Raw genomic sequence first — 18854 nt, forward strand, 5'->3', positions numbered from 1 at the left:
TCTTTATAAAAAATGTTGTTAATTATTATAGATAACCCAATTACAGTTCAAGGTTTTTCGTATCATCCAGTTGGGAGTTTCTTGTGAATGCTGACTAAGTATTGTGTCGTTATTTTATTTTGCAAAATACTTAACCTTAGTAAGCATAAGTTTGGAAAATATGCAACCTAGACGTGTTACACAATCCAATGTTCATTATTATAAACACTATTTCTCAATTATGTTTATATTCAAAAAAGGTTGCAAAGTTTTCTTTTTTATATTAAAAGGGTATACCCCAAAATATGCATAATTATGTTCATATAAAATAAGTAAAACCATGTATAATTATTGAATAGCACACTTGTAGACTTAATGGTGTATCCACAATATTTATCATAAAATTTTGAATGAACTTATTTCAAGGTGGACATATATCTTATTTGAAAATATATAAAAATTCAAAAGGTGTTAAAAATGGTATCATTATATAGTAAGGGATTTGCTTGAGGTAAAAATAAAAAATAGTATGGTAGTAGAGCTGTTTAAAATATGTACAGCTATATTTATGAATTAATAATTTTACAATTTTATAAATAATTATAACAGGTATTATTGCATATAATGATGTTAATCGAAAATTTGGATTAAAATGGAAAAAGTTTTAAGTAACAAATTGCTCATATATTTTTATCATCATTTATTATATTTATATAATACATTTTTATAATGTAATTTTATTTTTATAGGAATTATTTTCCCAATGCTAAAAAATAAGCATGTTGTTTTTTTTAAAAAATAAATATAATTAATTAAAAATAGATTATACATATATTTCAAGAGTATATTTGGAATGTTCTCAAATTTCCATAAAAAAAGTAAAAATTCAAACTAAAATTTTTTTTTTTTTTACAATTATTTCAAAATCGTTAAGTAGGCATAACTATTATGTAACATCGGGAAGGAACTTAAATAAAATAATCAGTAAATATTCCGGATTGATATGTAGGAATATATTACATACTATTTTTCGACTATTACTAACTTGTGCAAAATAAAATAACCTCACCAATATTTTACTAAAAAAAGAATATCAAAATATATAACATTAAAGTAAGCGAAAAAAAACGATGAAATACTAAAAAGCAAGACTAAATAATTACACAAATACAATAGTTTTGAAATTTATTATATTGTTGTTTTTTTTTAAACAAGTTGGCATTTATTATATGTGCGCACGATATGGGAAATTAAGTTTTATACAAAATCGTTGATATTTTTTTTTTTTTTTTTATGACATCGATTGTTTAAGATTTGTCCATCCAAATGGTATTATATATTTATTAATTTTTATAATCATTTTCTACTTTTCTAAAAAAATAAAAATTTTCAATGATAACTATAAGCAATATCAAAAAAACGTTAATATTTTTTAAGCATATATAAAAAAAAATAAGGGTATAATATTCATAGCATACACATATCCGTCATATATATTGCTTAGTATATATAGATGATAATGTATTGTTCCTATTTTTAATTATTAATATATTTTTATATTCATTTTGCAAACCCTATTTTTATCATTTTTCACTACCTTCATTTTTAATTCTCATTTGCTTTGTGGACTTTTCTAAAATTTGAAAAAAAAAAAAAAAAAAAAAAGAAACAGCTAATACGCCCGAATTTGCAAAATCGTGAAACAAAAATTTAAGCCATATTTTAAGATCATAGGTAAAATATTTACATACTGTTATATATGTACAAAGTAGATGATTGCACTATGCATATATACATTTTTTGTATGATTGAAAAAGAATGAAAAGATTTTAATAATATAAATAATAACCTAGTTTATATATTTTTTTTTCCTTTCTTTAAGATCATATATCCATAAAGCTATAACAAAAATTTTATGTTCATAAAAGAAGGCGATATATATTGAGAGATACATATTTATCACTGTTAATTTTATTTCCATCTCTCTTATCATTTTTTCCTAACCTTATTCAATTTGCAAATTATATACCAGCACGCATAAATATATTATGCAAAGCAGTAATCCTTTGGTAAGAAGAAAAGCAAAGAAAGCAAAGTAAAATATTTGCATTATTAAATGGGTTTACCCTGATAGTGCATTCAAAACGCTTTGAAAAGTAAAGTGCTCTATTCGTGCGTTTGTTAATTTTTTGCATTTTCATTTTTCCCTACTTTTTAGAAAAAACAGCGAACCTACGAAGACATCGGCCTTGACGGTATTGAAAAAAAAAAAAACGAAGAGAGTTCGATAGGGTTAGAAAAAATGGAAGGAGATAAGATCGACGCAAATTTGTATTCCCGTCAATTGGGAACATATGGTTTTGAATTGATGAATAAATTAATAAAAATGAATGTGTTGATTATAAATGTAAAAGGTGTTGGATTAGAATGTGCAAAGAATTTAATTTTATCTGGTCCTAAATCGGTTTGTATATATGATAATGATATATGTGAAATTAGTGACGTTGGTGTAAATTTTTATATAACTGAAAAGCATGTTGAAAATAAAGTTTGTCGAAGTAATGCAGTTTTATCTAACTTACAAGAATTAAATAATTATGTGCATGTTTATAATTACACAGGAAATTTATATGATTCAAAATTTATTGAAAAATTTGATGTAGTAGTTTGTTGTGACACAAAAGATTCAGATATAATAAAATATAATAATTTAGTAAGAGGTATAGAAACAAAAAATATTGCTTTCTTAAGTTGTAATGTATATGGTTTATGTGGTTATATGTTTAACGATTTTGGTAGCAATTTTATATGTTATGATAAAGACGGAGAGAATGTAAAATCATGTAGTATAAGTCAAATAAGTAAAGAGACAGAAGGTAAAGTTTCCTTCGATTTTGATAAAAGTTCACCATTTCAAAATGGCGATTTTGTAAAATTTACAAATGTTGAAGGTATGACTGAAATAAATGGGCAAATATATCAAATTCAAAATTTAAAAAAATATACTTTTACAATTGGTGATACAACAAAATTTAGTGACTACATAAAAGGTGGTGAATGTACACAAGTGAAAACTAATTTAAAAATAGATTTTAAACCATATGAATATATTAAGAGTAAACCATTATTTTGTCCACCCTCTGAAATTTCAGATCAATCAAATAAGATAAGCATAGTGGACGATAATAAAGGTGGGAAAGCAATCTTTGAAGAAGTAACATTACCAACAAGCTTTATAATATCCGATTACTCTAAATTAAATGCAAGTAATTATTTACATTATGCTATTCAAGGATTAAAATGGTATGAAAGTGAATATAATTGCTTACCTGAAAATTATCAAATGGAAGAATTTGAAAAGATATATAAAAAAGCATGCGATTTAAATAGTAAAGATAAAGAAAATAAATTACCTTGGTCTGTTGAAGAGTTAGATAAAAATATAATTATAAACGTTGCAAAATATAGCAAAGCACATATATCACCAATTACGTCATTTTTTGGAGGTTTACTAGCTCAAGAAATTGTAAAATTTACAGGAAAATATATGCCAATACATCAACTATTATATATGGACTTTTTTGAATGTATTAATATGAATGATGAAGAAAATATTGATGATAAAAAAAAATTAAATTGTAAAAATGATAATATTATATCTATATTTGGAAAAAATTTTCAAGATAAATTAAATAAATTAAATATTTTCTTAGTTGGATCAGGAGCATTAGGATGTGAATTTGCAAAATTATTTTCATTACTTGATATGTGTACCGTTGAAAAGAATGGTTCTTTAATAATTACAGATAATGATAATATAGAAGTTTCCAATTTAAATCGTCAATTTTTATTTAGACGAGAACATATTGAAAAATCAAAATCGCTAGTTGCATCTAATGCTATCAAAAATAAAAATAAAAATATAAATGTTATTTCACATGTTACAAAAGTAGGTCAAGAAAATGAACATATATTTGATGAAAAATTTTGGACTAAGCAAGATTTTATAATTAATGCATTAGATAATATTGTAGCTAGACAATATGTCGATAATAAATGTGTATGGTATTCTAAACCATTATTTGAATCAGGAACATTAGGAACAAAAGGTAACGTACAAATTATTATTCCCCATATGACACAGTCCTATAATGATAGTTATGATCCACCTGAAGATTCCATTCCTTTATGTACTTTAAAACATTTTCCATATGATATTGTACATACTATTGAATATGCTAGAGATATATTTCAAGGCTTGTTTTATAATGTTCCTTTAAGTATACAACAATTTTTAAATAATAAAGATGACTATATTAAAAAGATTCAAGATGAAGGAAATAATGCATCTTCTTTAGAAAATTTAGAAAATGTTTTAAATACATTAAAAGAAATTATTAAAGAAAATAAAAATTTTAATTTCTGTATTAAAAAGGCAGTACATTTATTTCATTCAAATTTTATAAATCAAATTAGCCAATTATTATATTCATTTCCTTTAGATTATAAATTATCAACTGGTGAATTTTTTTGGGTTGGACAAAAAAAACCACCACAGGTTATTGAATTTGATCTTAATAATACATATGTTCAAGAATATTTAGTTAGTACATCTAACTTATATGCACAAGTATATAATATACCTACTTGTTATGATATTAAATATATTATAGATGTAGCTAGCCAAATCAAAGTAGAACCATTCTCTCCAAAAACTGTAAAAGTTAATATCGATGAAAAAAATTTAAATAATATATCTATCTCCTATGCACAAGATAATAAATTAATACAAGACTATTGTAATGAATTGTTGAACATACAAACAGATTCATTAAAGGTTTCTCCTATTGAATTTGACAAAGATGAAGAATCAGGATTACATGTTAATTTTATTTATGCATTTGCTAACTTAAGAGCTATGAATTATAAAATAACTACTTGTGATAAATTAAAAACAAAAATGGTGGCTGGAAAAATTATACCTGCCTTAGCTACTACTACATCTATTATTACTGGTCTTGTTGGTATTGAAATTTTAAAATATGTAAACTATTCTGATTCAATTCAAAAGTATGTTAAACTAACTGATGAAGAAAAGAAAAAAGAAAAAGATATTCTTTCCTATTTCAAAAATGCATTTATTAATACCGCATTGCCATTGTTCATCTTTTCGGAGCCAATGCCACCTTTGAGAATGAAAGATAAGGAATATGACGAGCTCATGAAGGGACCCGTAAAAGCCATCCCCAATGGATTTACAACATGGGACAAAATAGAAATATCGATAAGTAAGAAAAAATTATACCATTCTAAAACTTGGAAGTTTGCATTTGGATTTTCTTTGTGTGCTGATTGAATTGCATTTCTCTCTTTTTACATAAACATTTTTTATGCCCAATTTTTTATTCTTGCTTTTTCAGAAAATGGAACCATAAAAGACCTAGTGGACCATATAAATGAAAAGTTCAACATAGATGTGAACTTAATATCTGTTGGAAATGCTTGTCTATATAACTGCTACTTACCAGTACATAACAAAGAAAGATTGAATAAACCTCTTCACGAAATATATGAACAAATAAGCAAACAATCTCTTCCTAGTGATAAGGACTATATTGTTGTAGAAGCTAGCTGCAGTGATCAAGACCTTGTAGATGTACTTATCCCATCAATTAAATTTATATATAAATAATCTTTTAATTATTAATATTATTTTTTCCTCCTTCTATATCTTAATTATATAAAATATAAACAAATAATAAAAACAAAATAAATAAAATTTTTACTATAAAAAAATAATTAATATTTATATGCATATATACATTCTTTTCAAATTTAGATAATTAAATAAAGCAGCGTACAAAAGATTGTACAAAGGCTACTACCTATTCATGATTGTCTGCTTTTAAATTTTCTGAGCGAAAATATGTAACTATGCAAACTTGAAAATAAAAATAATTTCTTTTTAATTATACCAAACTAAAATGAAATAAGTTTTACTAGTATAGTAAACCACGTATAGTTATTCATGTCATATTAGTTGACATAAAAAACGGAAAACAAAATGGGACGTCATCTGTTCTTAATTAAAAAGTATAGATCAAATGACGAAATGCATGATAAACGTGTGAAAGCTACAAAATTTGGATCACGACATATTCGCAATTTTTATAATAAATGTAAACCAAATGGTATGCTTTTAATTTAAAAAAAAAAAATAATAATAAAACGGTAAAGCGCACAAACAGGCACGCTCACCTCTGCTTGAGACATATCCATATACCAAAAAATTATTCTTAACTTCTTGTGCATTTTGATATATTCTCATAAACTTATGTAGTTTATCTATCAAATGCATTTTTAAAATTAATTAGTTTAAAATTCTTATTATTTTGTAAAGAATTATATATTCCTAATAATATTTTTATATTCCCAAAACCGGAGTTTTGAATCATTATATCTAATATATTATCTATTGTATTATTTACTATTTCATCACAATAAATTTCAGCATCTGTTTTAGGAGGTGATGCTTCCTTTGTTGTATCATCATCAGTATTTTTTTTTTTTTTTTTCTTATTTAGAAAGCTTGATTGAATAACAAATTTTGTGCTATTAGTTGAAGCAGAAGAATCTGCATTCAGGTTTTCATCATTTTCTGGTTTCCTTTCGAATGTGAGATCGTTATTTATCTGATTATTTGAACCATTCAAATTTGAATTATTTATATCATCCAATTTTGTAAAATGAAAAATATTCGTATTACTAGATATACTATCATCATATTGCGCATTTTTGGGCATATTTATATTTTTCTTTAAATCATAAAAATTATGATATATAGTTTTATTTTTTTCTATATAATCAAGAATAAAACTTTGTAAATTGGTAATATAGTTTATTACACATGTTTTTCTTTCATGTCCAATTTTTAATTTCTTTTTAATTTCAACTTTTTTTTTTTCCCGTTCGGATATTATCTCTTCATTTTGGGAATTGTTATCGTAAATATCGTTTGAACCACCTATTTGAGTTTTTCCAAAAGTATCATCCTTATTTTCATTATTCTCGATATTAGAACTTGATGGTAGATCACTAAAAATATGGAAACCCTTATTTTCAAACAACTGAACTATTTGATCATTTGCAAAATTGATTTTACTAAAAACCAAACGATAGGTTTCTCTTAAAATTTTTTTAGAATTAACCACATCTGGATTATGCTTTTTAATTATAGAAAAGAATCGGTTCCATAATATATCATTTTCACAAGGATGTTTTTTTATTAGAGGTTCTACACAAAATATTTTTTTATATTCTTTCGATATATTTTTATGAAACCTTTTTCCACCTCTTGATGTAAATTGTGATTTCATAATATATTTATATAATAGTTCATCTTCACTTTTGTAATTAGCTACTTTAAATATTTTTATTAAAACATTTGGAACATCTTGGGGGTATAATGATATATAAAGATATATAAGTTTAGCTTTCAGTTTGTCTGAAATATTGTTAAAAATATTCATGTCAATCAAATTATATTTTTCATCATATATTTTGGATATATATTCAATTTTTAGAAAATCATAAATATATCTTTTTCGGACTTCTATGGGAATACATAATTTAATACTTCTCAAATATTTAATTAAAAATAATTGCAGTATTTTTAAACCCAAGACACTATATATTTTAAATTTATTATGTTTTATAACATCTTCTGTTATGTTTAATGTATGTTCAGTACTACAAAAGGGAGTATTTTCATTATCATATGTGTATAAATTTGTAAATAATTTATTTAATTTTACACAAACAAATTTAAATATTAAATTAGGAGAAACCTCTAAAAAATTTCCCGTCCTTATCATTATATCATTACATTCTTCTTTAAAATCATAATTTATATGTTTTATTAAGTCATAGCTTTTTGTAATTATACCATTTTCATTTTGTATATCAACACTATTTTCACTAGTGCATGTTCCCTTTATCTCCATAGGTTTTCCATTTATTTGTTTTTCTACATATGTCAAAAATTTAATTGGAATAATTCTATTCTTATTTATCTTTATATTTTTCCGTTTATAATCAGAAACATTACACCCTTTTTTTATCCACAAACTATTTAGCTTCTCTCTAGTATCATTTTCATTAATTTGAAATATATTGTTTAAAAAGAAAAATTGTGATCTTTCGTTTTTTGCGATTTTCCTTCTTTTTTTTTGGGGGTTATACATTGGAAAATAATTCGTTTTGTCTCTTATTCTTGTATTCAAATTTGAGCATTCGAAAAAATTATTTGGCTTCAAACCAATCGATGCATATTTATTGTTGTAATTATTTTTTATTACACATTCGTTTATTTCAACTATTAAGGAAAGGATAAGAAAAATTGCACATATATATATTCCATTTTTTTTTTTCGCTCTTTTCCTATTATTAAAAATCATTTTTTTAATTTTATAATAACATAAAATAGGAAAAATATATATTAATCAACCATGGGAAATATAGTTTCTATGGCTGCTGAATTTCTATATAACATGGTTATATGTTTAACAACTCTGATGGTTAACATGCTCAATCATTTTTATGATATTCTATCTTTCAATGATACTATAATATTTATGGGATTTACAACCATATTTCTGGCATTTATTATGGCTATATCATACTTTTTATATATTTTTAGATATCCCGTTTACAGGTTATCCTCAAAACGCTCAACAAGTCCCCTAATAATTTCAAAAACATTCAGCACGTCCCCTAATAATTTCAAAAATGTTCAGCACGTCCCCTAATAATTTCAAAAATGTTCAGCACGTCCCCTAATAATTTCAAAAATGTTCAGCACGTCCCCTAATAATTTCAAAAATGTTCAGCACGTCCCCTAATAATTTCAAAAATGTTCAGCACGTCCCCTAATAATTTCAAAAATGTTCAGCACGTCCCCTAATAATTTCAAAAATGTTCAGCACGCTCCCTAATATTTCCAAAACATGCAGCATGCCCCTTAATGATTAATTCAAAACCAAAAGGTTCAGTACGTCCCTTAATGGTTAAGTCCAAAGCATGCACACGCCCTGTGATGCGCCAGTATTATGCACCCTGGATTATCCTTGGATTATCAGCAGATACCTCTTATGGTATGCCTTTCGAAACCCGTGCATATATGCCTTCTATGACAACCTCGGGGAGTATCAAGGGTATCTCTTAGTATTTTGTAATATCGGGGTAGTTATAAAGCAATCTCTGTCTACCCTTGATTTACTTACCAAATTGCGATACCCCCGAGGCTATTATTAGAGAAGTAGCAACTAGTTATACTATCACTAATTATACTACTCTTAATGTATATTCGTGTATTGCGCATATATATATGTATAAGCCTGGCTCTTTACAATATGCAAGCATATTCTTAATAGCTCACATGCCAGCTTACCCTACGATATATATAGATAGGTTATAATGAGTTCCCTTTCCCTCTGCGCTTAACCTTATATAATTATGTAACATATATATATTCAAATCATTTGCATCATTATTTTAATTTGTCATATTTGTGACTAAATAAAGATAGCATACACATTGGAGTAATTCTTCATTACTACACAAGAAAATGTAACAAAAAAATAATTAAAAATAATAATTAATAAAATAATAAATTAAAAAATATAATAAAATAAATTTAAAAAATAATATTAAAATATAAAAAAATAAATAATAAAATAAAAAATATATTATTTATTTATTAAAAAAAAAAGAAAAAAAAATTTGTTTTATAAAATGTAAACAAAAAAATTATAAATATAATGAACAACAAAATTAAAGATTTATAGTGGTCAAAATAACTAAATGTGAAAATTCTATTTTGGAAAAGCCCCTATATAAGGAAATGTTACAAAAAAAAAAAAAAAAAAAAAAAAAAATTATATAGCTAGTTTTTTTTTTTTGTTCCAAATCGTCTAGTTTGTTCATGTATTTCCTGAAATGTGCATGTAAAAATCTAAAAGGCTATGGTAGCTTTAGTATTTCCTTATGTTACTACTTATTATTTGTATCTCTCATTACCATCACCTCCTGTATTCTCCTTTTGATATATTTTTTTTTTTTTTTTATTTTCCACAAGCTTAATTATGTTATTGCATGAGGATTCATAATATAGATGGGGCCATTTATTATTGAGAATAACATATTTATCACTTTATGATGGTGTAATATAAATATAATATAAACCAGTTTAATGCATATGCTCTACCAATTTTTAAATTAAAATTTTTTTTTTTACATAATACAATGTTTGTAAAATTGTTTATTATGGAAACACTGAAATTAAAAAAATTAAATAAAAAGCATGCATACAAATTTAGCTTAATGTATGAAAATAACAAAAAAAATGCAGAAATTAATAAAAGAGCAAATGACAAAAAATGCATTTCACATTTTTTTCTCTCATATATGAATAAGCATGTTTATAATCTTTTCGTATATGCAAATATTAAAACATATATATAAACAAATTATTTGGTGTAACACTTAAAAAATTACAATATGTTTATTGGTGTATTCTCTTTTTTTGTATACTATAATTTAATATATTCCTTATTATACTATTATTTTAATAATCAAATTTCAGTTGGTTGCTGAATTTTTCCAACTCTTTCAATTTGTCATCTTCAGCTGACATGGAATATAAGGTTTTTCTTCGCCCAGTCCAACTTAATAAAGTTAAATCTCGGCCTTTTGAATCGTTGATTGATAATATTCTGTTCCATTCTAATTTTGATTTATTTAAGAAAGCTTTATTTCTTACTAAAACATACACACCTTTCCAATCGTTTTTAGAACTTAGCATGTGGTCAAATTGTTCAAACAATGTAAATGTTTTTTTGTTAATTCCTAACTCCTGTAAATAATAAAAACATTAGTCATTATATATATGTACATGCAATAAAAATAATTATATTTTTGCAAAAATGCGTAGCAAAATACGGATATGTCATTACGAGCAAGCAATAATAGTATGCTATAGATCTTAGCAAAATATAAAGCAATGTCACTATAAAGGCATATATATATATTCTTTGCAATTTTAATATAAATACCTTGGAAAAGCTAAAATGAGGAATTTTCGTTATAATTATGGCGTTTTTTATAAAAGGAGCCACATTGAAAAAATGGGCCTTATGAAAAGAAATATCAAAAGGGAAGTCCAAATTATATTCTTTATCTTCTTTGGTTGATAAAGATATAGTATCTACACCTGGTGCTGATATTTTTAAATCATCGGCTTGTAATGTTTTATTTTGGAGTGATTCTATATTTTTTGGGTCCCTCTCATTTTGTTTACAATGTGTTTGTTCCTTGGTATCATCCATTCTTAGCAACATCATATCCATGTCCTTTCCTAGGTTAGAATCAAAATCTTCTTCAAAAAAAGTTTCATCTAAATATTCTGATTCTTTGTATTCTTCTTCCAAATCATCTTTTAAAACATTTTTTAGAAAAGAATTTCTTTTTATATTACTTGAATGAACTATATTGTTTTCTTCCTTTATGTTGTGGGTATCCTTTTTATTTTTTACCTTATTAAGAATGTCTTTATAATATAATTTATATCTAACCAAGTTTTTTTTGCATTGGGAAATCATAATACTTCTATTATCAGTCCCTACTAATTGCACATTATTATTAAATTTGTTATTCAAATTATCCATAACAAAATTATATATAGTTGAAAACTCATTATGATTAAATATTTTTAAATTCATAAATGGTAGAACCTCATTTTCATTATATAAAGGAATATTTAACAAATAATATACTAATTCAAATATTATATTTCCATTTGAACAAAATGGGTCCCATATGACATTAACATTTTTTATATTTTTTAAACATTTATGAATAATTAATGAATATATACAACTAGCCGTATCATAACAATCATCGCTTAAAAAAAAATTATTATTGTAATAATTCATTCGTTTTATCTCCATATCATTTAAATATTTAATGATATGATTATTATTTGTATTATCTTTTACGCAGTTTATGCCTTCATTACATTCTCTTAACGCTTTATTTTCATCATTCTCCATATTATTTCCAATATTGCTTGTTACACTATCACATGATAATTTATCTATATTATTCTCAACTTCTCTTATACCATCTACATTTTCTGCACTTGTATCATTATACTTAAAAGTGGACTCTTCTGGTTGTTCATTTTTGAGGTATTCTTTTTCCTTTGACACTGGAAATGGGCTTAAGTTAGGATCACTCTCAATGGAGTTATTTTGAAAATGTTGGGAATTAAATTGGTCACTAAATCCTGAGTACTTATAAAAGTTGAATTGTTCTCCTTTTTCAATATTCTCATGATCTATTTTTATTTTTTTTTTTTCTTCTGATATAGACCAAAAAGGAACATTATCATTTACAATATTTTTCATTTTTTCATCTTTTATTTTATAATTATTGTTAAAAAGTGAAAAGAAATTAACATTTTGATATTTTTCAAAATTTTGGACATTATCTAGTTCCTTTATATATCCATATTCATAAAATCGAGGGGACAATTTACCAGAAAATTTTAAATCAACATTGCATATATTATTTTCAATATGAATAGCTAATAAATTCCACACATTTTCCAATTTACTTTTCCTTTCATCAATTGAGTTATTTTCACTACTACTTTCATGACTATCAACTAGACTGTTTATGTATTTATATATAGTACCTCGAATGGAAGGAACATCGAATAGTTTCGATTTGACAGATGTTATTTTTAATGGTACATTTTTTAAATAGCTTGATTTTATAAACTTATGCCATTCTATATTTTTAAGAGTACTCTCTAAACATGTTAAGGATGTACATGGTGTATTCTTAGCTATGTTAAGCCATATACTTTCAATATATTTACATTTTAAAGTTAATAAATAAATGAAAGACATTGAACATCTTAATTGGACCCCACCATTAACTTTTGTTATTTTTATTAAATGTTTTACCTTTTTCTCATTTGGATATTTTTCTTTTCTTTCTTTTTCATAACTTATTAAGTCACGAATATACACATATTTTATGTCATTTTTTAAAACTGTTTCTCCTCCTTTTCGTATTGATATAAAAAAATTATATATACTAAAGTTTCGTTTTTTAATTGTAATAAATCCAAACTTTAAAGGCATCATTTTTTTGCTCTTTTCATACTTTGCATATGTTTTTCCCCTCCTTTACATTTTCTTCATTTATTCTCATTTCTTAATTTCTATTTTATTTACTAGCTTTTTTTTTAACTCCTTTTCATCCCTAAAACTTTATTTAGTTATCTCAAAATGTATATTATTTATATATACATTTTCTCATTTTTTTTTTTTTTTGACCGTTGTTTTTTACCTAGCTATATACCATATATAGTATGATTAAAAATGTACCGAATAAAGTAAATGACATAAATGATGGATATCAATACTTTTATAAATATTTATATGTAATTTAATTAAATATATGTAAGTTGAAGGGATAAAAAATGCATGAAAACCGGTGGGAGCGTAGAAGATAATGTGAAGGTATATAAAAAATAGGAACCACAAAAAACGAATAAAATGAAAATGCTTAACATAAGAAAGATACCTATAGTTACACCATTCTAATTATTTTTCCTTTTTCCAAATTTTGTATAAATCATTTCGAACTCATATTTTTGGTCATAGTCATTTTTATTAATTCATGCTCTATACCTTTGGAGGTTATATTAAAGAAGTATATGTCATTGATTAAGTTTGCATATGGGATAGATCAATAAATAAATAGATGATGAATAGAATTTTCCTACATACACATATATATGCAATATATGTAAGGGAAAATTGTTTAAAAAGGGTGGAAAATTTATTTATTATAATTTTTATTTTTTGTGGGAAGGATGTGTCTCTTTACATTTAATTAAATATGAAAAATGCTAATATGAATTAGAATACTATTCACATGTATAACTTTGCTTTAGTGTTTCGTTCTTTTTATCTCTTACATTCGTAAACTGAAAAAGAAAAAATGTAGCGGCTTTGATTAAAGGTCGGTGTTTTTCAAATTGCATAATCAAAGAATACATAGTTGTACTGTATACACACATAAATCTGTATACTAAGAATGTGGAAAATATATATAATATTTTTTTTTTACAAAATATTTGAAATGACTTATAAACCCCAATTTTAATGATACATAACTATTTAAACATTTTATAAAAAGGAAATATAAGTTCCATCATCCCAAGCATATATGCTTATATGTGTTTTATTATTATGACTTATCTATTTCTTATAACTCAGGAATGCATATATTTCTACATGCGATTTTAAAGAAAATATATGGTGGCATTTAGAAAATAATAGGAGGAAAATTTTTTATTATATTATATGCCCACTCTAGGGGATGCAGCTTGCGAAAGATAATTAATTTGTCTTTTGCATGCGTTAAATAAAGCAAGCATACGTAGCAGCCATGAAAAATGTATTTTATTAAATTATGTTTTAATTTAAATGCGTTTTAATTTTAAATATGTTTTAATTTAAATATGTTTTAATTTAAATATGTTTTAATTTAAATATGTTTTATTTTTAAATATATTTTATTATCTGAATTATATTTACATTTACATTTTTACAACTTTACAACTTTACAACTTTGCAACTTTCTTAAAGTTCGATTAATTTTTTATCCACATATTTGGCTTTATTCTGTTTATTTCTTAACACACTTTCTATATCTACCAAAATGACAACTTTTTCGAAGGCATCAATTTTTTTACTGTTTTTGGTTTGCACTTTTTTTGTGCCCATAAATGAAGGATCACTTCGATCGTCTTTTTTTTTTTGAATCCGAAAAGTAGATTATATGGAGACGTATTTATTAAGAAGAGATATTCCAATTTATTAAAATATAAAGAATCTGTTATGTGTTTGAATGATTTATTATATAATAACAAAATAAAATTAATAGCTATCGATATCGATGGAACATTAGCAGATGATAATGGAAAAATAAGTGACATAAATTTAAATGCAATTCGTTTGGCAAATAAATTAGGAATTAAAGTTATATTAGCTACTGGTAGATTATATCCATATGCTATGAAAATGTTTACACAAAAACAAATTCAAAATTTTAATTTAGATAAAATGGATGGAATATATTCTCATGGAGCATATGCATATTTAAAGGGATATAAAACTGTATTAAGAAAATTTTCTTTTTTTGATTTAGAATTAATATTATATGCTTTATCATCTCATAATATTTTAGAAAATGCTGTTTTTTTAACAGTAGATTCAGCATATGTTCTAAATATAAATGATAATATACAACATGAAGATGCTTATATAGATACCGATGATGAAATAAAAATAAAATCCTCAATCAAATATGCAAAAGTAAACAATAAAGATTATACACCTATAATATTAAATAATGCTAGAGATCTATTTACTATTGGTGATATTATATCAATCGAAATATATAATCAATTATATGAAAATCAAGACATTAACAATGATACATTAAATACCTTACATGCCGAATTAGATAATTATTATAAGATATATATTCCAGGAAGTAATAATAAATTAGTATTATCCCCTTTAAATACTTCAAAAATATATGGACTTAATTATATTTCAAAACTTTATAATGTACATGTAAATGAAATATTATCAATAGGAAATGACACAAATGATATAGAGTTGTTAGCATCAACAGGATATTCAGTGGCAGTTAAAAATTCGACTTATGGTGCTCTTAAAGCAGCTCGTTGTATTTGTACACACACAAACAATCAGAATGCTATAGCTAATATAATATACAAAGCTATTAAAGGAAAGCAATTATAAAAACATATAATTACACAACATTCATTTTTTATGATTGCAGGGGACTAATCAAAAGGGGTTTTACCATTGCCCATATAAAGTAGGCAATATAAATAAAATTTGCAAATATGAAAACATTTTCTATATTTGTACCAAGAATTAAAAATATGTATATCCTTCATTTTTAAGGATCATATTAGGTAAGCCATATGTAAATTAGTTATTTTATCTTGTATATTATCCCCGTTTTTCATATCATTTTCCTATGATCCCTTAGTATACACCCAAAGACATAAACCAATACTATTATGTTGTCGTAAAAATATGCCCTTTCATTTTTATTTTTTTATTCATAATTTTTTAAATCCATTATTATGCATAAAAATTGTTAAAAAGTATATTTTTCTACATACGCATATGTATTGGTAAAATATATTACATGTGTAGTGTATGCATTATGAAGTAGTTTATCTTATATTAACATTTCAAAAAATACAAAAAAAACAACTAAAACCAATGAAATACCATTTTATGCACACGCCAAGAAGAGCATATAAATTATTTCTCTTGTATATTTTACCTTTTCTCTTTTAACTTAATCTATATATGTGCTTGAATTTGCATAAAATAGTAAACATGAGGAAAGAGTAAATTAAAATTGTATAAAAAGCTTAACACATAATCACCATAATTAGCAATCGCTACTGATTACTGTTCATAAAATGTTTCTATACATTGACCATCTTAAATAGGAAACTAAGTTTGCACTACTAGTTTTGTTATTATCAATAGTACTACATTTTTAGCATTTCATGTGGTTTATTCAATTTGCGTATTAGAATTGTCGTGGTAAAAAACCGAAAGAGAATGAGCAGAATAAAAGAAAGTAAATAATAGGGTAGTAGCAAAATTAATAATATCACACATATAAAAACTAGAAAGGAATAGTTAAGATATATGTAGATATACGTAGAAATGCGTAGAACGGCGTAGAATATATAGAAATAACGAGAGGGAAAAACGATAATAAAATAATATCGCAATCCTAATGTACTAGTATTTTCAAATTTATTATGTGAAAATGGTTTATATAAAGCATACTGTTATACTTGCAAATAAAGTATTATAAAATTTTATATAGTAAATATTTCTATATATTTTTTGGTTTATTTTCCACCTTTTATTGTATAATTTTTTGCACTAATCGAAAGATAACACATTTAATTTTCTTTAATATAGTTATATTGCAAGGTGGAAAAAAGAATAGAACATAAAAAAAATAATTTTCTTTACAATTCCATTTTATATTTTTCCCTTTTGTTTAGTATATATACATATAAAATATCCTCGTTTTTTATTATGTGCATAACTAGTTTTTTAATTTATATAGCTTTCTATATTAATCCTTTTAATATATGTTATGTACGGCAAAAATAGAAAGCATATTCGATGATATAAAAAACTATATAAATGTGTGCTTAATATTTCATAAGGGATTTTACCTATTAATTTAATTTTTTTGTTTAACTACATATAATATTTCCTATTTAATTTTGCTTATTTTTCTGTGCATTGCTTGAATGTTTAAAAAAAATAAAATAAAATTAACTATACATGCATATAATATTTTTTACTTTAAACTTTTTTGTGTATTTTCATGTTATTTAATAATATTATTATAAATATATACATTTATGATAGTTTATAATAAGGATCCTGTACAAATTTTAATATTGTTTATATAGGAATCTTAAAAAATAAAAACGTATTTATAATTAATTTTTTACAATTATTATACGTTCTTTTTTTACTTTATTATAATTTCTACATAATTTACTTCAGCTAAAAAAAATATACTGTATTTTTTTAGTACACATTATTTTTTCCTATATAGATCATATAAGCATTTATTTGATATTCTAACTTTATATAGTTATTTATCATAAGGATTTTAAGGTCTATTTTTTGTATAATAAAAATAAATAATTTTTCAAAAATGGGTAAGAGTGTCGAAGAAACTTTAAAGGGTGCTGATATTAAATTACTCTTGATCGACTTTGATGGTACGTTATTTGTAGATAAGGATATAAAAGTACCTAAAGAAAATATAGAAGCAATTAAAGAGGCTATTGAAAGAGGGTATATGGTAAGTATATGTACAGGGAGGTCAAAGGTTGGTATTTTAAGTGCCTTTGGTGAAGAAAATTTAAAAACAATGAACTTTTATGGTATGCCAGGAGTGTATATTAATGGTACTATAGTATATGATCAAATTGGATATACCTTACTTGATGAAACTATTCAAACTGATATTTATGCAGAATTAATAAATTACCTTGTTGAAGAAAACTTAGTTAACCAAACAATTTTTCATCGAGGAGAATCAAACTATGTTACTGAAGATAATAAATATGCAGATTTTTTACAAAAAACTTATAGTGAAAATAGAAGTATAATTATTAGACATAATGAGTTGTTAAAATATAAAACCATGAATAAACTTATGATAGTATTAGATCCATCTGAATCAAAACAAGTTATAGATAACTTAAAGAAAAGGTTTTCAAAAAAATTAACCATATTTACAACATATAATGGACATGCAGAAGTAACAAAATTAGGTCATGACAAATTTACAGGTATTAATTATTTGTTATCACATTATAATATTTCCAATGATCAAGTTTTAGTAGTAGGAGATGCAGAAAATGATATAGCTATGCTATCCAATTTTAAATATTCTTTTGTTGTAGCAAATGCAACTGATTCAGCAAAAGCTCATGCAAAATGCATTCTTCCCGTATCTCATAAAGAAGGTGCTGTTGCTTATTTACTAAAAAAAGTATTTGAACTTAAAAAATAAATACATTGTATATTTAATTAAAATTCAAAATTTTATTATACATTATAAATTTATGAGAAATCTATTTTTTCCATTAAAAATGTATAGATTATACATTTTTTGTTAATATTTTGCACCGCATAAAT

General features: G+C 24.2%; 5 protein-coding genes across 5 annotated transcripts; 3 read left to right on the forward strand and 2 right to left on the reverse strand.

Moving 5' to 3' along the window:
• Window positions 1-2027: 2027 nt before the first annotated feature.
• PCHAS_1442700 (ubiquitin-activating enzyme E1, putative) lies at window positions 2028-5671 on the forward strand (the record flags this gene model as incomplete). Its single annotated transcript, XM_016799736.1, has 3 exons — window positions 2028-2048; window positions 2198-5267; window positions 5400-5671. The coding sequence occupies 3 exons, from the start codon at window positions 2028-2030 to the stop codon at window positions 5669-5671; spliced, it is 3363 nt and encodes a 1120-aa protein (XP_016654987.1).
• Window positions 5672-6320: 649 nt separating this feature from the next.
• On the reverse strand, window positions 6321-8435 carry PCHAS_1442800 (conserved Plasmodium protein, unknown function; the record flags this gene model as incomplete). Its single annotated transcript, XM_739277.2, has 1 exon — window positions 6321-8435. The coding sequence occupies one exon, from the start codon at window positions 8433-8435 to the stop codon at window positions 6321-6323; it is 2115 nt and encodes a 704-aa protein (XP_744370.2).
• A 2168-nt stretch (window positions 8436-10603) lies between these two features.
• On the reverse strand, window positions 10604-13190 carry PCHAS_1442900 (conserved protein, unknown function; the record flags this gene model as incomplete). Its single annotated transcript, XM_739278.2, has 2 exons — window positions 10604-10891; window positions 11091-13190. The coding sequence occupies 2 exons, from the start codon at window positions 13188-13190 to the stop codon at window positions 10604-10606; spliced, it is 2388 nt and encodes a 795-aa protein (XP_744371.2).
• Window positions 13191-14954: 1764 nt separating this feature from the next.
• On the forward strand, window positions 14955-15887 carry PCHAS_1443000 (haloacid dehalogenase-like hydrolase, putative; the record flags this gene model as incomplete). Its single annotated transcript, XM_732563.2, has 1 exon — window positions 14955-15887. The coding sequence occupies one exon, from the start codon at window positions 14955-14957 to the stop codon at window positions 15885-15887; it is 933 nt and encodes a 310-aa protein (XP_737656.2).
• Window positions 15888-17862: 1975 nt separating this feature from the next.
• On the forward strand, window positions 17863-18729 carry PCHAS_1443100 (haloacid dehalogenase-like hydrolase, putative; the record flags this gene model as incomplete). The annotated part of the gene is made up of 1 exon (XM_016799737.1): window positions 17863-18729. The coding sequence occupies one exon, from the start codon at window positions 17863-17865 to the stop codon at window positions 18727-18729; it is 867 nt and encodes a 288-aa protein (XP_016654988.1).
• Window positions 18730-18854: the final 125 nt, after the last annotated feature.

This window comes from Plasmodium chabaudi (assembly GCF_900002335.3).
Source record: "Plasmodium chabaudi chabaudi strain AS genome assembly, chromosome: 14".
Lineage (NCBI taxonomy): Eukaryota > Apicomplexa > Aconoidasida > Haemosporida > Plasmodiidae > Plasmodium > Plasmodium chabaudi.